The sequence below is a fragment of the Natrix helvetica genome (assembly GCF_964273705.1).
Source record: "Natrix helvetica genome assembly, chromosome: 5".
In the NCBI taxonomy this organism is placed as follows: Eukaryota; Metazoa; Chordata; class Lepidosauria; order Squamata; family Natricidae; genus Natrix; species Natrix helvetica.
The window spans coordinates 151,822,158-151,843,237 of NC_138551.1; the positions used below are offsets into that span (position 1 = coordinate 151,822,158).

The following is a 21,080-nucleotide window of genomic DNA, read 5'->3' on the forward strand; positions in this document are numbered from 1 at the left end:
ACAAGCCAGCATAGACAGGCTGAATGCCAAACCCCAGTTTGCTAAGAGGCACGGGGGCAGAAAGTCCTGCCTTAAAAGGATGACGTACGGAGGGAAGTCCAGTCGTAAAGCAAGACGGCAAAACCTGGCTTAATGAATGCTGGCTTGCAAGAGACGGGGACAATGGGAGACGTAGTCCAAGGGCAGGCAGCGAGTCACAAATTGTTTGCGGTGACTCGGGAGGTGGCCAAATCTCCATCCAAGTTTGCTGCCGAGGGAAATCTCCAAGCGCGGCAAGCTTGCTTGACCCCCTTGGCCGGGCTGGGAATGATGGGAGCCGGAGTAGGGCCTTAGATTGGGACTTTCCTGCCCGTTTTTCTAGAGAAAATTACATTTTTTCCCCCTTTCTGCCTCATTTTCGCTCCCTCCTTTGCAGGAATTTCTTTCTGCCTGGTTAAATAGATTTAAAAAACACAATTGTTTCATTCCCCCCCCCTCTCTTCGAGTCCTAGAAATAAAACCGGCTTTATTTCCTCAAGAATTCCAATCTTTTGATGAAGCCCACGCCTTAAATATACCTTGTCTCCCTTCCTCTAATTAAAATTTCTTTCCCTCTACGCCCTTAAAATCGTCCGGCTCAAAATATCCCTTCGGCCTGGTGTGTTTTGAGCTCAAACCCAACTCCAAAAACATCGTTTGCAAAAATATATTTATAAAAGCAAATCCTCCGACTACAATCGAGCCGCAAATTTCTGTTGTTAAGTGAGACATTTGTGAAGTTCTGCTCCGTTTTACGACCTTTCCTGACGCCGGTGCTAAGAGAAGCGCTGCGGTCGATCAGTTCGCACGGGCAAGTCCTCGAATTACGGCCCAAAATATCCGTGCTTGAGTGAGACACTGGTGAAGTGAGTTTTGCCTCGTTTGACAACGTTGCTCGCCCTGGTTGTTAAGTGAAGCACTGCAATTACATTAGTCACTCAGTTGTTAAATGAATCCGGCTTCCTCGTTGCTTGTCAGAATGTTGTAAAAAGGGGGAGGGGGGTGTCACCTGACCCTGGGACATGGCGACCGTCATAAATACGAGTCGGCTGCCCATTGATTTTGATCATGCGACCACGGGGATGTTGCAACGGTCATAAGTCTGAAACTTTGAACCAGTGGTGGATTCCTAACCAGTTTACTACCGTTTTGCTGAGGGGTTGTTTTGTGGCCGCGCTGCGCTCTGTGCATGCGCAGAAACATGCCAGCGATGGCAAAAGAGACCCAGGCCGCCATACCACTACGGTCACTAAACGAATCGTTGTAAGTCGAGGACTACATTATGAAGCCAGAGTTTTTGCATTGTCCATTGGAGTTTTTGCATTGTCCATCGCTGGAATTTTTCAAGAAAAGTTTTTATCCGATGCAGTACGAAGACTCCCGCCTTGGGCAGGGAAGCGGGGTTGGACTAGAGGACCTCCGAGGTCCCTTCCAACCCAATGAATTTTTCAGTCCTTCGAGGAACCTCGATATCTCCTGCCTGGAGTTTACAGCCACCGTTCGCCGTCAAGTTTTCTCTCTTTCTCTCTCCAGAGACCAACCCGTACTCCGAAATGATGACAAATTATTTCACGATCCGGCTTTTTTGAGCCAGACGTGGACTCTAGAGCTCGTCTTTCTTTTGGGAAGCGTCTTCGGGGGGCGTTTCGACCTCTTTGGGGTTCGGTCCCATTTCGGGGAGCCATTGGGTCTCTTCAGTTTTGAAGAGCATGCGAACCAGGTCATCGGCTTGGATCCTCTCCTGAGGGAAAAAGAAGGAACGAGAGAGGAAGAAAAACGGGGCGTCCATTTTAATGGAAGATGGACTTCAACTCCCAGAATTCCAGAGCCGGCATCCATTTTGACAGCCCCTGCGAGGTAGGCCAGGGCAGGATTTACAGAAATGTTTATAAACGTCAACACAAATTGACCCTAAATTCATCGATGCCACTAAAACATTAAAAAGAAAAAAATGAGGGGAAAATTTTTAGTGTTGGCCCATTTAGTTCTTTTTCTTTTTCCATTTGGAAATCATTTTATTCTTTATGAAGAAAGTAAAATTTCTCAAGAAAAGGAAGAAAAGAAGAAGAGGGAAAAAAGAAAGGCGAGAAGAAACAGAAAGGGGAAAAAAGGCCCTTTTTTTTAGCCTTTAGAGGAAGAATCGGGGACATTGAGGACTAGCTACTTGTGACCCTCCAATAATGGAGGGGGGGGGAAGAAAAGAAGAATTAGAAAAAAAAAGGGGGGGAAGCCATTTTTCGGAGCCTTGAGCAAATTTTAAGGGGGCACGGAAAGGAGGAGGAGCCAGGGACGTTGAGGACTAGTGACATGGGACCCTCCAATGAAGAGAGGAGAAAAAAAGAAAGGAAAAAAGAAACAGAAAGGGAAAAAAGTGCTTTTTTTTTTTTTTGCAGCCCGGAGCAAAGTTTTGAAGTACAGGCAGAGGAAGTTCGAAAAGCACATTGAGGACTAGATACTTGAGCCCACTGTCATGTCCTTTTTTAAAGAGGTGAATTCATGAACTAGATAGTTTTTTTTAAAAAAAAATGTTTCTTTCAGCAATTTTAAAAAAAATCTTTTTCCTGAGCTTCTCACAGCACAAAACCCCCTTCCCATCTCTTCTAGAGTTTCATGCTGCATTAATCCCCCCCCCAAAAAAAACAATTTTGGGACGTCTGCCATTTTGACTTTTTTGCCCGCCCCGGGGTCCGAGGAGGCCCAACACTTACTCGTTCACTATGGCGGGGATCCAGAGTAAACCACAAGGCAATGGCGCATCGCTGGCCCTTTGTGACAGCTTTCACGCCGTGGGGGTTTTCCGATCCAGCCGAGAAGCCCACCGCCCGGCCACACTGGGGCTTCACCTCTGCCTGGAGTGCAAATTTGGGGGGGAAGAGACCCCCCAAAAAACGTTTAATAGATAATCCCCCTCCCCTTCCCCAAAATCCATCAAAGCTGCCTCGGGATTTGCTCCCAAACCGAAGTCGGCCTGCGCTAAATTTCTGTGGTTAAGGGAGGCATGTGTTCTCGTTTTACGACTTCTCTTGCCGCCGTTGTTAAGCGAATCCTCGCGTTTGTTGCAATTCGTCACATGGTCGTTAAGAGCAAACCTGGCTTCCCCCTCGACATTGCTGGTAGGAAAATCGCCAAAGAGGATTGTGTGACCCTGGGACACTGCGACCGTCATAAGTATGAGTCAGCTGGCAAACCCCTGAATTTTGATCCCAGGGTTTATGGGGACGACAGCTTATGGGGCTTGTTTATTTTTCAGGGTCGTGGTAACTTTGAACGGTCACTAAATGAAACTGTTGCAAAGTCGAGGGCTCACTGTAAAAGCGGGGTGCAAATAATAAATTAAAAATGATTGGCTACACCCCATAATAACTGGAATTTCGGAAATTCGGCGACTTACCGTGACCGTTGTGGCATCCAACTCAGTGAAATAAAACTCTCCTCCTTCGAAATCTCCGTTTAAGTAAAGGATGGCGCTAGAAAACAATAAATAACTTTTATTTACGAGGAACGCAAAATAAGAATAATCTGATTTAATTCCCCTTGGATTAAGCGACTGGATTTTAAAAGGAGAAGCTTCCAAATCTTTGCGGGGAAAAAAACCAGGTTGTTTTAAATGCAGATGGTGAAAATGAGGAGAACAACAATGTAAACGGATGAAAAAGATACTAGTCCTCAATGTTCAAGGCAGATTGAATTGGTTGTATCTCGGCTGCCTTGCTGGAACAGCTGCCGTTTCCAAGCAGTCTTCAAGGGTAGCCCCATGTCAAGGGCTCTGGAGTAGTCTTATTTTATTTTGCCTCTCTCTGGATTTGGCAGCCCTGCGAGGTTGGCCATGCCTGGAAAGATACTGCATGAAAAATACTGGAACTCTGCTATATTTATCTATAATCTTGGCAATTTAAAACCTGTGGACTTCAAGTCCCATAATTCCCGAGCCAGCATGGCTACCTGGGGAATTCTGGGAGTTGAAGTCCACAATCCTTAAAATGGCTGGCTGGGGAATTCTGGGAGTTGAAGTCCACAAGCCTTAAAATGGCTGGCTGGGGAATTCTGGGAGTTGGTCCACAAGTCTTAAAATGGCTGGCTGGGGAATTCTGGGAGTTGAAGTCCACAAGCCTTAAAATGGCTGGCTGAGGGATTATGGGAATTGAAGTCCACACGTTTTAAAATGGCTGACTAGGGAATTCTGGGACTTGGAGTCCATAAGTTCTAAAGTTGCCAAGGTTGGGCTGATGTAGGCCAATATTTCTCAACCGCCGCAACTTTGAAACGGGTGGACTCCAACTCCCAGAATTCCCTAGCTTTCTGTGGTAGGGGAAGATGGGCGCTTCAGTCGCCCAGCCAAACTCACCTGTAGTCCCGAAAGGTGTACGCAGGGGGCTCTTTCAAGCACACCAAGGCCTCGGCGTTGAGATTGCAATTGTCGACGTGCACGGGGTGGCTGGGATCCGTTCGATCCTCTTGTTTATCTAGGAGAGAAAGAAAAAGATCCCTTTTGATCTACTCCCACCCACCCACCCCCAAAATCTCCCAATTGGGTCTTCCCCCGAGTCTGGGCATCCTGGGAGTTACGAATCCCGCCCACCTGGTTGGAGGAAGGCCGAACTAAACCCTGCTGGGTAAAAAAAAAAAAAAACCCAGAAGCTGAAAACTCCGCAGGTTTCTAGTCCTCATGGCGAGTCCGAAATGCATGCTCTGCAAAAGCTGAGCGAGGAAAAAATTATGGGGAGGGATTTTTACCACCTTTCTACTTTCTCAGCCTCGACCTGCCGGCCTTTGGGTCTTCCAGGTTTAAAATCAATGGTCTCTTCCCCCTTCCCCCCCACTGTTGTCAACCTGCTTACCTGCGATGGCTGTCCGGCACACCAGGTGCGAATAAGAGAAATGCAGAGGGACGTCGAGGCGGAAATAAGACTCCATCACGTGACGGACTTTCTCCGTGGCGTTGTAGTACAGGTAGGCGCTCGACATGGGGACTCTGCCTTCCTGCCCCAGCTGCGGGCAAGACCCAGGCGGACGTTACCCCAAATTCGAGACCACGATCTCCCCGGGAGAAGGGAGCCACGCTCGTTTTTAGAAATCGGTTTAATTTTGAGAATTAAAACAAAACAAAACAAATCTCCTTCCGCAAGCTTTGAATTTTCGAAACGCAGGCATTCTAGTCCTCATGAAGCCTCCGGCTTTGGGCACAGGGTTGGACTAGAAGACCTTTGAAGGGCCCTTCCGGACCTGCGTTTCTATGATTTCCCGAGCTCCCAAATCCCAGATCTTTGCTATTTTGGGGGGAGGGGGGTTTACCTTGAGGGCTTTCAGGACCGTCACGCCATAAAAAGTCTCGCTGGGCGTGTGGGGCGAATTTTGTCCCCTATAACCATCCCCGGCGGAAGCTGCTGCCTGCAATTCAAAGCGAAAAATTAAAACAATGACGCTGATAAAATCCGTTCCCGTTTCTTTGCACGGTTGGGAAAATGAAAAACCCAGCGAGGGAACCCCACGTTTTTTGCTTTAGTGACATTTGGGGTGCGAATTTAAAAGATGAAAATGCCCAAAATAATTTTAAAAAAGGAATTTTTAGTTGACTTTTTCAGCTCTTTATGCAGGCAGAGAAAGCAATGCTGCCATCTAGTGGTCAAACCATACTGCCACGGATTGTACGGGGGAAGTCAGTCCTCAAACATATGACCACCATTGAGCCCAGAAACTAAAGACGTTTATTAAGCGAGGTTTTTTTTTTTTGTCCCTCGCTCGCTCGCTCACGGAACCACAATATTGTGGCCTGCCAGTGGCTAACAAAACTGGTAGTAGATTCGGAGAGTGAGGAGGGTTGGGGAGGAACCTGGGCCAGTCCTGGAGTCTGGGGAAGGCTCTGATGAGGGCTCTGTGTCGGAGGCAGAGATGGGGCCAGGGCCGTCTGACAGTTATCAGCTGCCTTCGGAGTCGGACATCGGAGAGGCAGAAGAACAGCTGGAGCCTGTTCCCAGTGTGTGCATGTGGAGAGTGGACAGACGAAGGGAAGAGCTAAAGAACAGGGGTCGACCTGGGAGTAAGGCCACAGGTGGACGATGAATGGCCCCTCCCAGAGGGAATAAAAGAGGAGCGAAAGGGGAGTGGAGTTTGCAGGAGGCCATTAGTTCGCTTAATTGGTTTGGAGACCCCTTGCCGAGTTTTTCAGATATCGGCCTGGCAGCTCTCCAAGCCAGAGGAGGTCTGTGACTGTAAATCCTTCCTGGAGAGAAAGGAGTTTGCTTCATGCTCTCGGGAAGCCTCAGCCAGAACACACGAAACATGGTTCACGACCTACCTGGGTAAGTATTACAAAGACCATGGTGCTTTACTCACATTCGTCAGCGTTTGCAACGTCCGGCATTCTTCTTCGGAGAGGAGCCCGTCCACCACCACGCGCTGGGAGCCGTTCAGCGTCTTGGAGTTCATGGTAACCTTGAGCCCATCGTATACCAGCGGGCCCCCTGCAGATCGGCGGGAAAGAAATCCTCGAGTTACGACGCTTCACTTTGCGACCGTTCCAAAGTAACCACAGTACTGAAAAAAAAGGGACCATTTTTCACACGTACGACTGTTGGGAACAAAATCCAGACGCTTGGCAAATAGGTTCACACTTGTGACCGTTGCTACATCCCAAGGTTGTGTGATCCCCATATTTTGCGACCTTCAAGGGGTGGGTGGGAGGTGGATTCGCTTAACGACCGTGTTGCTAAACTTAAGTCCATGGGGGAAGCCGGATTTGCTGAAAGGAGTGTGTGACTCGCTTAAGGACGGTGCAATCAGGCACGAATCACTTAGCAACCAGCGAGGGAAGTCCCAGTCTCAATGGTCCTAACTCAGGGACCAGCGGTCTTCCTTTCAGCGGCTGTTTCGGATTTGGCAGGAAGGTTTCAGCATCTCCTCACCTGAATAATAATCTTTCATTCTACCATACAGGTAGTCCTCAATTTACAACAGTTCTTAGTGACAATTCAAAGTTAAACGGCCCTGAACAAAGAGGGCCATTTTTCACACTTACGACCACTGCACGATCCCCCTGTTCATGTGATCAAAATTCAGGACGCTTGGCAACTGACTCGTATTTACGACGGTTGCAGGGGTCACGCGATCCCCTTTTGCGACCAAAAATCAATGGGAAAACAAGATTCCCTTAACAACTTCAGTGCTTCACTCAACAACCACGGGAAGAAACATCGCATAAAGGGGCAGAAATCCTTGAACCTCAGTCTCGCTTAGAGGCGGGTATCTGCGGCTCAACGCGGGTCGTAAGTCGAGAACGATCTGTATTTGCCTGGGTTTTTTTTTTGCACCTTCGTGGTCTTTCCGAGTCATTCAAATCCCAATTTTGGGAGCTCACCTTCCCGTACAAATTTATTCATGTCGGACGATTCCTTCGTCTTCTCCTCCACCAGATTCTCGATCTCCTTCATGAGATTACCGATCTCCTCTGAGATCCGGGCCGCTGTTTCACGTTCAACCCTGCAGAGACAGAGAAGGTGGGATCTGTTGTGGCCCGCCAGTGGCCAGCGGAGCTGGGAGCAGATTCGGACAGTGAGGAGGTTGGGGAGGAAGATGAGCCAGTCCTGGAGTCTGGGGAAGGCTCGGATGAGGGCTCTGTGTCGGAGGCAGAGAGGGGACCAGGGCCGTATGCCAGTTATCAGCTGCCTTCGGAGTCAGACATCAGTGAGGCAGAAGAACAGCTGGAGCCTGTTCCCAGTGTGCGCATGCGCAGAGTTGCCAGACGAAGGGAAGAGCTAAAGGACAGGGGTCGACTTGGGAGTAAGGCCACAGGTGGAGGATGAATGGCCCCTTCCCAGAGGAAATAAAAGGGGAGCGACAGGGGAGTGGAGTTTGCAGGAGGCCATTAGTTCGCTTAATTGGTTTGGAGACTCCTTGCCAAGTTCTGCATGTATCGGCCTGGCAGCTCCCCAAGCCAGATAAGGTCTGTGACCGTAAATCCTCCCTTGAAAGACTTTGCTGGAGGTGAAGGAGCAGAATTCACAGTCAATCAATAAGAGGTTTTTTTGTCGGGACAAGGAGTCTGCTTCGTGATTTTGGGAAGCCTCGGTCAGAAGAAGCCAGATCGTCATTCTGCAAGGCGCAGGCGATCCAGCTACATTTTCCCCTGCAATCCCAAAGAGATTTATTCTGTCCGGCTCATCTCTATTTTAGCTACGTTACTGCTGTGGTTTTTATCCTGCATAGTCCTCGATTTACAGCGGCTCATTTTTGTCTTACTTTTGCTTTTCCTGAAGCCTCTTGGGAATCACTTCTTCCGGGGTCCACGTGTCCTTCAAAGTAAGAGACGGACGGTAAAAAAAAATAGCCGCACCATTTTGGACAACATTCTAGACCAATGTTTCTCAACTATGATAGTTTTAAGATGGGTGAATTTCATATCCTACAATTCCCAGCCAGCATGCTTTAAGATGGGTGAATTTCATATCCTACAATTCCCAGCCAGCATGCTTTAAGAGGGGTGGACTTCAATTCCCAGAATTCCCCAGCCAGCATGCTTTAAAATGGGTGGACTTCAACTCCCAGAATTCCCCAGCCAGCATGCTTTAAAATGGGTGGACTTCAATTCCCAGAATTCCTCATCCAGCATGCTTTAAGATGGGTGGACTTCAATTCCCAGAATTCCTCATCCAGCATGCTTTAATACAATACAATACAATACAATAGTAGAGTTGGAAGGGACCTTGGAGGTCTTCTAGTCCAACCCCCTGCCTAGGCAGGAAACCCTATACCGTTTCAGACAAATAGCTATCCAACATCTTCTTAAAGAATTCCAGTGTTGGGGCATTCACAACTTCTGGAGGCAAGCTGTTCCACTGATTAATTGTTCTCACTGTCAGGAAATTTCTCCTCAGTTCTAAGTTGCTTCTCTCCTTGATTAGTTTCCACCCATTGCTTCTTGTTCTACCCTCAGGTGCTTTGGAGAATAGTTTGACTCCCTCTTCTTTGTGGCAACCTCTGAGATATTGGAATAATGCTATCATGTCTCCCCTAGTCCTTCTTTCTCTTAAGCTAAACATACCCAGTTCCTGCAACCGTTCTTCATATGTTTTAGTCTCCAGTCCCCTAATCATCTTTGTTGCTCTTCTCTGTACTCTTTCTAGAGTCTCCACATCTTTTTTACATCGTGGCGACCAGAACTGAATGCCGTATTCCAAGTGTGGCCTTACCAAGGCATTATAAAGTGGTATTAACACTTCACGTGATCTTGATTCTATCCCTCTGTTGATGCAGCCTAGAACTGTGTTGGCTTTTTTGGCAGCTGCTGCACACGGCTGGCTCATATTTAAATGGTTGTCCACTAGGACTCCAAGATCCCTTTCACAGTTACTACTACTGAGTAAGGTATCACCTATACTGTACCTGTGCATTCCGTTTTTGTTGCCTAAATGTAGAACCTTACTCTTTTCACCATTGAATTTCATTTTGTTAGATAGTGCCCAATGTTCAAGTTTGTCAAGATCCTTCTGTATCTTAAGCCTATCTTCTGGAGTGTTGGCTATTCCTGCCAGCTTGGTATCATCTGCAAATTTGATGAGTTCCCCATTTATTCCCTCATCCAAATCATTGATGAAGATGTTGAAGAGTACTGGGCCTAAAACAGAGCCTTGGGGTACTCCACTGCATACTTCCCTCCATGTAGATGCAGTTCCATTGAGAACTACACGTTGAGTGCGGTTGGTCAGCCAGTTACCAATCCATCTGGTGGTGATGGATGGGTGGACTTCAATTCCCAGAATTCCCCAGCCAGCATGCTTTAAGATGGGTGGACTTCAATTCCCAGAATTCCTCAGCCAGCATGCTTTAAGATGGGTGGACTTCAATTCCCAGAATTCCTCATCCAGCATGCTTTAATACAATACAATACAATACAATAGTAGAGTTGGAAGGGACCTTGGAGGTCTTCTAGTCCAACCCCCTGCCTAGGCAGGAAACCCTATACCGTTTCAGACAAATAGCTATCCAACATCTTCTTAAAGAATTCCAGTGTTGGGGCATTCACAACTTCTGGAGGCAAGCTGTTCCACTGATTAATTGTTCTCACTGTCAGGAAATTTCTCCTCAGTTCTAAGTTGCTTCTCTCCTTGATTAGTTTCCACCCATTGCTTCTTGTTCTACCCTCAGGTGCTTTGGAGAATAGTTTGACTCCCTCTTCTTTGTGGCAACCTCTGAGATATTGGAATAATGCTATCATGTCTCCCCTAGTCCTTCTTTCTCTTAAGCTAAACATACCCAGTTCCTGCAACCGTTCTTCATATGTTTTAGTCTCCAGTCCCCTAATCATCTTTGTTGCTCTTCTCTGTACTCTTTCTAGAGTCTCCACATCTTTTTTACATCGTGGCGACCAGAACTGAATGCCGTATTCCAAGTGTGGCCTTACCAAGGCATTATAAAGTGGTATTAACACTTCACGTGATCTTGATTCTATCCCTCTGTTGATGCAGCCTAGAACTGTGTTGGCTTTTTTGGCAGCTGCTGCACACGGCTGGCTCATATTTAAATGGTTGTCCACTAGGACTCCAAGATCCCTTTCACAGTTACTACTACTGAGTAAGGTATCACCTATACTGTACCTGTGCATTCCGTTTTTGTTGCCTAAATGTAGAACCTTACTCTTTTCACCATTGAATTTCATTTTGTTAGATAGTGCCCAATGTTCAAGTTTGTCAAGATCCTTCTGTATCTTAAGCCTATCTTCTGGAGTGTTGGCTATTCCTGCCAGCTTGGTATCATCTGCAAATTTGATGAGTTCCCCATTTATTCCCTCATCCAAATCATTGATGAAGATGTTGAAGAGTACTGGGCCTAAAACAGAGCCTTGGGGTACTCCACTGCATACTTCCCTCCATGTAGATGCAGTTCCATTGAGAACTACACGTTGAGTGCGGTTGGTCAGCCAGTTACCAATCCATCTGGTGGTGATGGATGGGTGGACTTCAATTCCCAGAATTCCCCAGCCAGCATGCTTTAAGATGGGTGGACTTCAATTCCCAGAATTCCTCAGCCAGCATGCTTTAAGATGGGTGGACTTCAATTCCCAGAATTCCTCATCCAGCATGCTTTAAGATGGGTGGACTTCAATTCCCAGAATTCCTCATCCAGCATGTTTAAGATGGGTGGACTTCAATTCCCAGAATTCCCCAGCCAGCATGCTTTAAGATGGGCGGACTTCAATTCCCAGAATTCCCCAGCCAGCATCCTTTAAGATGGGCGGTCTTCAATTCCCAGAATTCCCCAGCCAGCATGCTTTAAGATGGGTGGACTTCAATTCCCAGAATTCTCCAGCCAGCATGCTTTAAGATGGGTGGACTTCAATTCCCAGAATTCCCCAGCAGCATAACAACACAAACAGACAAATGTCTCTTATCCTATTTTCACTTTCTTGGAAAATGATAGATTTGGCTTACCGGATCGATAAAAGGAATGCCAAAAGCGTCATAGGCGAAATAAAGCAATTCCTTCTCTAAAAGACTCCGCCGGTAATACATCTGGACTTCCTACAGCGGGGGAAAAAAAGCAGAAAAATGCTCAAAAGGCGATCAGAGCGATTCGTTTGCCAGTCAGCTGATCTCATGGGTGCCCAAAACGGTGATTTTTTTTACAACCTTGGCCCCTTTAAAACGTCTGGACTTCAACTCCCAGAATGCTTTGCTGGCTGGGGAACTCTGGGAGTTGACGTCTTAAAGGGGCCAAGTTTGAAAAAACACTGGTCCAGAATGTCGCACAAAACTGGGCGGAGCTTTGAAAAAAAAGCACCGAATCGTCTCCAAACTTTTGACTCGAGAGAGGCAGCCTTTTCAAGGCTGTAGTCCTCATCGTCTCAGTTGTGACGTTTTTGGCTACCATATTTAGAACTCAACTATGTAAATTACCTCTTCTGGCTGCAGGATATAAAGGTGACGTTACAAGGGATAGAACGAGGCTTGTTGTCATAATTTTATAGCATAAAATATATGATGATGATGATGATGATGATGATGATGATGATGATGATGATAATGATAATAATAATAATAATAATAATAATAATAATAATAATAATAATAATAATAATATCATTTTTAATATCAAGTTAAGGATATTCTGGCCATTGCTGATACGGGCACAAGGTTTGGCCCTATTTCTCTTTGGAGAAAAGTACATTTGGATTCCAGAGGGCGGGCGCTGGCACGGGGGGGGGGTACTAGATTGCCTCCCAGGTCCCCTCCGACCGTATCATCCTAGGCTTCAATTTGGATTCTCCTCCTCCTCCTCAACACGGGGCTGTTCTAGATGATCTCTGGATATGCCTTCCACAGCTTTTCACAAAAGGTAACTTTCTATTCTTCTACTATGCCTTTTTCTATCATGGGAAAATACGGAGTTCGACGATATGCAGCCATAACAACATTCTTTCTAGAAAGCCAAGGTCATCCTTTGTCTCTGCACCTCTGCACCTGACCGGAACTGGATGGGTGGAAGCTGCCAGCGTGGCAATGGAAGATTGGACTACGGGATGGGCTCGTGGGTGTAGGGGGGCAAGATCTTGAACTTTCAACCGGGTGGGGAAAACCGGGAAGCTTTCAGATTCGGGTTTTCCCAGATGTGCCAACATGGCTCTCTCAATAAATTGGAACTTTGAGCAATACTTTGCCTCGGACTCTGATTTAATTTTGGATGCAATTTGGAACCCTGACATTAACCCGAATCTGAAAGCTTCCTGCCCAACCGCAAGGCGGGGCAGTGGGTGGGTGTGGGAGAAAACCTGCCTCTCTGGGCCCGATGCGCTCGGCCAGGTTCTCCCCCAACATGGCTGCGTAATAGGCCGCATTCTGCTTCATCACGTTGTCGGCCGGGAAGAACAGCAGGTAGGTTTTCGTGCATTCGACCGCCTTCCCGTAGTGGCCGCCTGTGACGGGGTGGAAGGAGAAACTGGAAATATATCAAAATAACCACAACAATAATCAGAAATTCCTATATACTCAGATGCTACCTTAAAAGCTCTTGAGTCCTTGGTTAGGACTTGAATTGTTAAGTTTTTAACCAGTCCCAGACTGTAAATCGAATTGATGGCTGTGACGGTTATAAAAATGTCTCTCTCTGTGGGTATGTGTGTTCCAGCATAATTGCCTCGAGCAATTTCAACCAAACTTGGTACACAGAGAACTTATACTGTGGGGGTAAGACGCCCCCGCCACGCATCTCGGGGTGTGTGTTCTGTTAAGATACGGCCTGTTGTGCCTTAAAATGGCTTCTGCAGTGCAGTGGAGTTGCCATGGTAACGGCTTCACAGTACTCCACAAGGGGGCTCCCTCTGGTAAGGGGAAAATCCAACATTGGAAATTATACAGACATTTTCCCCCTATAAATAAATATCTGGGGAATGCTGGTTATCGGCTAATCAATAATAATAATAATAATAATAATAATAATAATAATAATAATAATAATAATAATAATAATAATAATAATAATAATAATAATATTCCTAGGTCCTTGGTTAGGACTCGAGCTGTTGAGCTACCAACCAGCCCCAAAGGCTGTGAATCTCACCAAACATTAACATAATAATGATAATAATAACAACATATTAATATATATTCTACTATGCATTTTCTATCGTGGGAAAATGGGAGTTAGATGATATGTAGCTATAACAACATTCTTTCTAGAAAGCCAAGGTCATCCTTTGTCTTTGCACCTCTGTTACCCTAACAGCTCTTAAATCCTTGATTAGGATCTGAATTATTAAGTTTTTACCAGTCCCAGACTGTGAATTGAATTGAAGATTAAATCTGTAGTAATAATAATAACAACAATAACAACAACAACATATTAACATATGATCAGATGCTACCTTAACAGTTCTTAGGTCTTTAGTTTGGACTTGAACGGTTATGTTTTTAACCAGACCCAAACTGTGAATCGAACTGAAGATTAAATAATAATAACAACAATAATTTAGGTACTCCTTGATTTACAGAAGTTTGTTGAGTAACCATTCAAAGTTGCAACAGCACTGAAATATGCAGCTTATGGCCATTGTTTCACACTTACGACCATCACAGCATCCCCATGGTCACGTGATCAGAATTCAGATGCTCGCCAACCGACTCGTATTTATGACGGTCGCAGTCGCCTCTTTTTGCGACCTCCAACAAGCAAACTCAATGGGGGGGGGAGCCAGATTCGCTGAACGACCGTGCTACTCCCTGCACACCTGCAGTGATTCACTTAACAACCGTGGGTAGGAGGGCTCCAAGATGGGGCAAGATCCCCTGAACAACCATCTCGCTTAACGACGCAAATTTCGGGCTCATTTTTTTGTGGTCGTTAAGTCGAGGACTACCTGTATTCTCGTTTCTCCAGCAGCTCTGGAGAAAATTCAGATATTTAGGTATAGATTAACAGAGTTGGAAGGGACCTTGGAGGTCATCTAGTCCAACCCCCCCTCCCTCAACCCAAGCAGGAGACCCTGCCTACACCATTTCCGACAGGTGGCAGTCCAGTCTCTTCTTGAAAGCCTCCAGGGATGAAGCTCCCACAACTTCTGAAGGCAACTTTTGTGCCATTGAATATAGGATACCAGAGTTGGAAGGGACCTTGTAGGTCATCTAGTCCAACCCCCCCGCTGCGGGAAGAAACCAACATGCCCCGAAACTCCGTTTCAAGGCAGCCAGCCCACTTCCCCGAGAGCTCCCTGGAAGACGAAGCGGGGTGCAATTAACGGGACTCCCGCTCCCAACCTCCCTCCGCAGCCCCACCTACTGTTGTAATAGGCGAACTGCAGGTAGTTGAAATGGGACGGGAGGAAATCTTCGTTGGGTTTCTCCTGTCCCGCTTCCTGTGCCAACTCGGTCACGCATCCTTGCTTGCAGCTCAGCACTTGGGTGTAATGATCTGCGCCCCGAGAAAAAGAGGATTACTCACAGGAAGCCATTTTGATTGAGGGTTCGGGCATCGTTTTAACACAGAGGAGTGTTTTCCCGACTTTAAGATGGGTGGACTTCCACTCCCAGAATTCCCCAGCCAGTCTAGGTAGACTGCGACTTCCTGGAATCCCTGTGAGGCTATTTGGACTTCAATTCCCAGAATTCCCTAGCTAGTATATATGGATTTCGACCCCCAGAATTCCCCAATCAGCATGGATGGACTTCAATCTTCCTGAAATCCTAAGTAGTTTGACTTCAATTCCCAGAATTCCCCAGTCAGTATGAGTGGACTTCAACTTCCTGAAATGGCTATTTGGACTTCACTTCCCAGAATTCCCCAGCCAGCAACATGTGTGAACTTTAACTCCCAGAATTCCCTAGCTAGCACACATTGGATTTCGACTCCCAGAATTCCCCAGTCAGCATGATTGGACTTCAGCTTCCTGGAATCCTTTCAATTCCCAGAATTCCCTAGCCAGCAGCACGTGTGAACTTCAACTCCCAGAATCCCCTAGCTAGCACACATTGGATTTTGACTCCCAGAATTCCCCAGTCAGCATGATTGGACTTCAACTTCCTGGAATCCTTTGACTTCAATTCCCAGAATTCCCCAGCCAGCAGCACGTGTGAACTTCAACTCCCAGAATCCCCTAGCTAGCACACATTGGATTTTGACTCCCAGAATTCCCCAGTCAGCATGATTGGACTTCAACTTCCTGGAATCCTTTGACTTCAATTCCCAGAATTCCCCAGCCAGCAGCACGTGTGAACTTCAACTCCCAGAATTCCCTAGCTAGCATTTCGACTCCCAGAATTCCCCAGACAGTATAGGTAGACTTCAACTTCCTGGAATCCCTCCAAGCCTATTTGGATGTCAATTCCCAGAATTCCCCAGACAGCATGGGTGGACTTCAAGTCCCAGAATTCCCTAGCTAGCATGTACAGATAAGCCCTCAAAGTACAAGAGTCAATTTGGTGAGCAAATTTCTCACTTAGCAACCTAAACGCTGGGCTCAATTGTGGTCGTAACGTGGAGGACTTCCTGTATGGACTTCAGCTCCCAGAATTCCCTTAGCTGCTTCATTTTCTGGTTGACTTTCAGTGTTATTTCTCCTTTTTTAATGAATTTTGGAGGTTTCATACACTGGAACGGAGTGTTTGTAATCGATTCAAATGAATAAATAAAACCCCAGAATTCCCAAGTCAAGAGACCTCAACTCCCAGAATTCCTCCTCTCCTCACCCTTTCCATATGAGGCCCCGTTTCATTGTTAGTTAGAAAAGCATCTTGGTTTTAAAATATTAAAATATGAAGACCAGTAAAGATTTCCCTTAATGGAATGAGCTAAAAAGAGAGCCTCCGTATCCAGGAGCAGAATATCTGAAAATCAGTTTTTTCTAAACCTCCGCAGGGTTTTGACCCAGTCAGGCATCCCTCATATGTGGCCTTCTCCCACCCAGGATCCTCGGGCTTCCCGCCGAGCCTTATGGGACTCGTTCTCCCGCGCTTTCCTTCACACTCACCGATAAAGGCTTGATAGAAATCAGCGTTGTAATCGAGGTAGTTGTAACCGTCGTGGTTGTACGGGTCTTCGCAGAGGGCCCGACACTTGGTGTCAGCTACCCAGTACTCATCCAGCGCCTTCTCCAGGTGCAAAATGGCTGCCTGGGGGTTCTCCTCTGTGTAGTAACTCACACCCAGGTGGAAATCTTGCTAGAGGGAGAATTGGAGAAGGCACAGATGGCTTTAAACTCCAGAACACAAAACGGAACGATCTTAGCATCTCCAGCTATTAATTCTATTTTAAGTAGTCCTCAACTTACATCAAGACCATCGCTAGGCGGTACGGTTACTAAGAGAGCCACTCCTTCTGCCACAGTCGCTGAGCAAATCCAGCTCTGTTTATCAGATTGCTAATGGTGACCATTTACTCCCTGGAATATTGCAACCGTCGTAAAGAAGAGACATTTGTTAGGTGAGCTTTGCCCATTTTACAGGGTGTTTTTTCTTGAAAGTTGTTAAGTGAATCACGGCAGTTGTTAAGTGAGTAACATGGGGGCAGTGTCACGTGATGTGCTTTTGTGACCTTCTGACAAGCAACAGGGAGGCCCGGTTCACTTAACAACCGTGTGAGGCGTTTAACAACTGCAGCGATTCGCTTAACCACTTTGGCCAGGAAGGTAGTAAATCGGCTCAACACTCACTTAACGACTGTCGCACTTAGCGGCAGAAGCCTTGGGCTCAACGGTGGTCGTGATAACGGCCTTTTTGCTTCTGAAACATCCCATAACATACATGTATACATGCGTGTGTGTTTATACGTCCGTGTGCGTATCGATTATACATGCACACACAATTTATAAGTTTTAAACCATGCAGAATCGTTTCGCTGAGATTGGCGGCTTAGAACGTTAATTGACTTATTCGATTTTATTAAACGTCATAAAAAGATTTTATTCAAGGTAACCAACATTTTAAAACGCTTCAATTGAATAAGGACACGGCCTGCGTGATTTTCTTTCGCTTTTCAGTTTCTTGTTTTTTGATAATTTTGCACATTCTTTTTTTCTCTCTCTTTCGCTGCAGTTGCTTTAATGAAAGCAATTGTTTCAATTTAAAGAAAAGCGAGGGGGGGGGAAATGGTGCCTCCCATCGTGATGCGTCCTCACCATGTGGGCCTTCGCCTCCAAATCGACGAAATCCGAATCTTTCACCCCAACCATCATCTGGTAATAAGCCAGGTTCTGTCGCATCTCGGCATGGTCTGGATTGGCCGAGAAGAAGGTTTGGGCAGCTGCCACGGCCTTGTTCAACTTGTTGATCTGACGAAGAAGAGAAATTCAGATTTTTTTTGGGGGGGAGGGTTTCCCCCCAAAAATGTGGCTATGGCTTCTTTGGAAAGAATGCCACGGCATTTGGATTAAATGAAAGAGAGAGAGAGAGGGTGAGAAAGAGAGAGAGAAAGAAAGAGAGAAGAGGATGAGAGAGAGAGAGAGACAGAAAAAAGGGGATGAGAAAGAGAGAAAAGGATGAGAAAGGATGAGAGAGAGAGTGAAAAGAGGATGAGAAAAAGAGAGAAAGAGAAAAGAGGATGTGAAAGAGAGAGAGAAAGAGAGAAGAGGATGAGAAAAAGAGAAAGAGAGAAGAGGATGAGAGAGAGAACAAAGAGGATGAGAAACAGAGAAGAGAATGAAAGAAAGAAAGAGAGAAGAGGATGAAAAAGAAGAGGATGAGAGAGAGAGAGAAAAGAGGACGAAAAAAGAGAGAAAGAGAGAAGAGGATGAGAGAGAGAGAAGAGAATGAGAGAAAGAGAGATGATGAGAGAGAGAAGAGAAAGAGAGAGAAAGAGAAGAAGCTAAGAAAGAGAGAAAGAGAGAAGAGAATGATAGAGAGAGAAAGAGAGAAGAGGGTGAGAAAGAGAGTGAGAAAGCGTAAAGAAATGAAAAAAAGGAAGAAAAGAAAAGAGAAAGTTGAGGAAGGAATAAGGGGGAGAAAAGAGGGGAAGCTAGAGAAAAATAGAAAATGGAAAAAAAGAGGACAGAAAGAGTGTGAGAAAAAAGGAATGAATGACCAGAAAGAAAAGAGGAAGCAGAAAGATAAGGGGTGGAGGAAGAGAGGGAAAGGTAGAGAAGGAGAGAAAATGGAAAGAGAGAGAGAAAAAAGACGTGAAAGAAAAGAAGAAAAGAGAAAGAGGAGGAAGGGATAAAGGGAAGACAAGGAACCCGGAATGCTGAGGAGAGAAGGATAGAAAATGGAAAAAGGAGGAGAGAAAGAGAGTGAAAAGAAAAAGGAATGAATGACCAGAAAGAAAAGAAAATAGGAAGCCAAAGAAGAGATAAGGAGGAGAGGAGGAGACATAGCGGAGAGAAGGAGAGAAAATGGAAAAAGAATAGGGAAAAAGAAATGAAAAAAACAAGAGACAAAAAAAGAGAACTGGAAAGAAAGAAAGGAAGGGGGGGCGGGAAGAGCAGAGAGATTTGATCTGAAACTTTCCACTTGGGGCATTGACAGATCCCCCTCCCCAAAACCAGGCAAGACCCAACAACCCCCCCGGGGGGGGGGAGAGAACTCGAACCCACTCCCCTCTCCCTCCATCCTTCCTCTTCCAAGCGGCCGGTGCAAAGGCGGCCGGCGCCGAGACCCCGCGGAGAGCGGGCGCAGCCCCTTCCAGCGACGTGGCACACGGGGGGCGGAGAGCGGAGCGGGCGGGGTTCCCACGCCCCCCACCCTCCAACGTTTCCCCTCCCCCTTCCCCCCATGGCGCGAATGGGATCGCCAGCAGCCCCTTCCCCAATTGGGGCCTTTGGATCGCGGAAGGGGGCAGAGGAAAGGGGCGCGCGAAGAGTAAAAAAGATGCCAAGGGGGCAGAAGGGGGTGCCAACCGAGGGGGGGCACCTTTGGGGGAGGCCCTCCCCAGCTCGCCCACCCCCCAAATTTCCCCCGATTTGGATGGCAGGGGGGCACAGCAATAGAGTAAAGCGGCGCAGGGAGGGAAGATGAAAATGATGCCAGGGGGGCAGAAGGTGGTGCCAACCGAGGAGGGGGCACTGTGGGGAGGGGGGAGACCCTCCCCAGCTCGCTCCCCCCCAAATTTCCCCCCTTCCCCAATTTGGATAGCAAGGGCGCACAGCTGTAGAGGAAAGAGGCGCGAGGAAGGAAGAAGAAAACGATGCCAACGGGGCAGAAGATGCTGCCAGCCGAAAGCACACGGGAGGGGGCGACCCTCCCCAGCTCGGCCCCCCCTCCAAATTTCTGCACAGCAGTAGAGGGAAGGGGGGCACAGCAGTAGAAGGAAGAGGCACAGGAGGGAAGGGGGGAAAAGATGCCAAGGGGGCAGCGGTGCCAAAGAGGAGGGCACCGGGGGGGGAGGGCGGGGGGGCGACCCTCCCCAGCCCACCCACCTTGAAATAGGCCACTTGCAGGTAGTTGTACGGGCTGCGCTTGCGGAACTCCAACTCCACCTCCTCGCCCAGCTGGTAGCGGGACGGGCCGTCCGGCAGGCAGCGGCGCAAACAGGCGGCGCGGCGCAGGAGCTGCTGGAAGAAGCGCAGGTCGCGCGGCTCCTGCGTGGGATCCTCGGCTGTGTGGTTGGCCGCGCAGGCCGTGCGGCAGCCGGCCAGGCGCTCCCGGTGCGCAACCCGCGCCCGCAGCGCCCGCTCCATCTGCAGGATGACCCCGGGCCAGTCCCCGCGGTTGTACGCCTCGACCCCGGCCGCGAGCAGCTCGTCGGCCGGGCGCAGCTCCTCCTCCGCCGGGCGCGATCCATCGGCGGCGCTCAGGATCGCGCGCAGGAGCAGCGCAAGCAGCAAGCGCGGCATCTCGGCGGAGCGAAGCGAGGGCGCACAATGCCCGGGCTGGCAGTCTGGAGCCACGCCCATTCCTTGGCCACGCCCTCTAGCTCTGAGCACCACGTTGCGATGGGGAGATCCCTCCCCCCTCTCTCTTCCTGCTGGACTACAATTCCCAGAGTTCCACAGCCGACCATGCTGGCTGGGGAATTCTGGGAGCCGTAGTTCCAGCCCTCTTAAAGGGGTTGCAGTGTTTGAAAACTTATTTTAAGCTCCTAGTAGAGTTTCTCTACCTTAAGTCGCTTTGAGCTGGGCAGGAGACGGGGGGGGGGGAGTCTGGAGGATTCTGGGAGTTGAAGTCCACCCGTTTAAAGCAGTCTTGGGGAAGAAACATTGATTTAAAAGACTTGGGACGCTTTTTTTTTAACCTCTCTTTTTAAATTGATTAGATTAGAATTGGAAGGGATCTTGGAGGTCTTCTAGTCCAACCCCCCCTCCCCAGGATAACTATCTGTTTTACTTTCCTAATTTTAATATATATAGCTTTCACATTTTTTTTACTTAAATAAATTCTTAGATTCAGCCATGCAAAAAGTTTTACATTGAACACGCAGGGATGAAATTCATTGCAATAGTCTCCCTAGTCTATATTTATTAACTCTATTCTTCGTCTACCTCTGCTCCTTTGCTATCTCTATACTCTTGGTAGGACGCAGGCGCTCTTGCCCCGCCTTTTTCCTCACCGGGCGACGTCCGATTGGCAGGTGCCCCGCGGGCCCCGCCGCCTCCCAGGACCCAGCGCTTTGCTCACCGGTCCAATGAAAAGCCTTCCCCGATTCTTCCGTCC

General features: G+C 47.6%; 2 protein-coding genes across 2 annotated transcripts in view; one reads left to right on the forward strand and one right to left on the reverse strand.

Moving 5' to 3' along the window:
• C1QC (complement C1q C chain) overlaps positions 1–21,080 on the forward strand; it is a 326,718-nt gene that overhangs the window by 58,290 nt on the left and 247,348 nt on the right. The gene's annotated exons all lie outside the window — the stretch shown is intronic.
• On the reverse strand, positions 672–20,315 carry P3H1 (prolyl 3-hydroxylase 1). Its single transcript, XM_081954942.1, has 15 exons — positions 19,847–20,315; positions 17,615–17,767; positions 16,469–16,658; positions 14,782–14,913; positions 12,779–12,922; positions 11,442–11,527; positions 8,254–8,306; positions 7,373–7,494; positions 6,352–6,479; positions 5,311–5,406; positions 4,857–5,007; positions 4,364–4,481; positions 3,410–3,485; positions 2,727–2,867; positions 672–1,759 (listed from the first exon to the last, which is right to left on the reverse strand). Exons 1-15 carry the CDS (start codon positions 20,261–20,263, stop codon positions 1,622–1,624), a joined length of 2,145 nt encoding a protein of 714 aa, XP_081811068.1. The 5' UTR covers positions 20,264–20,315; the 3' UTR covers positions 672–1,621.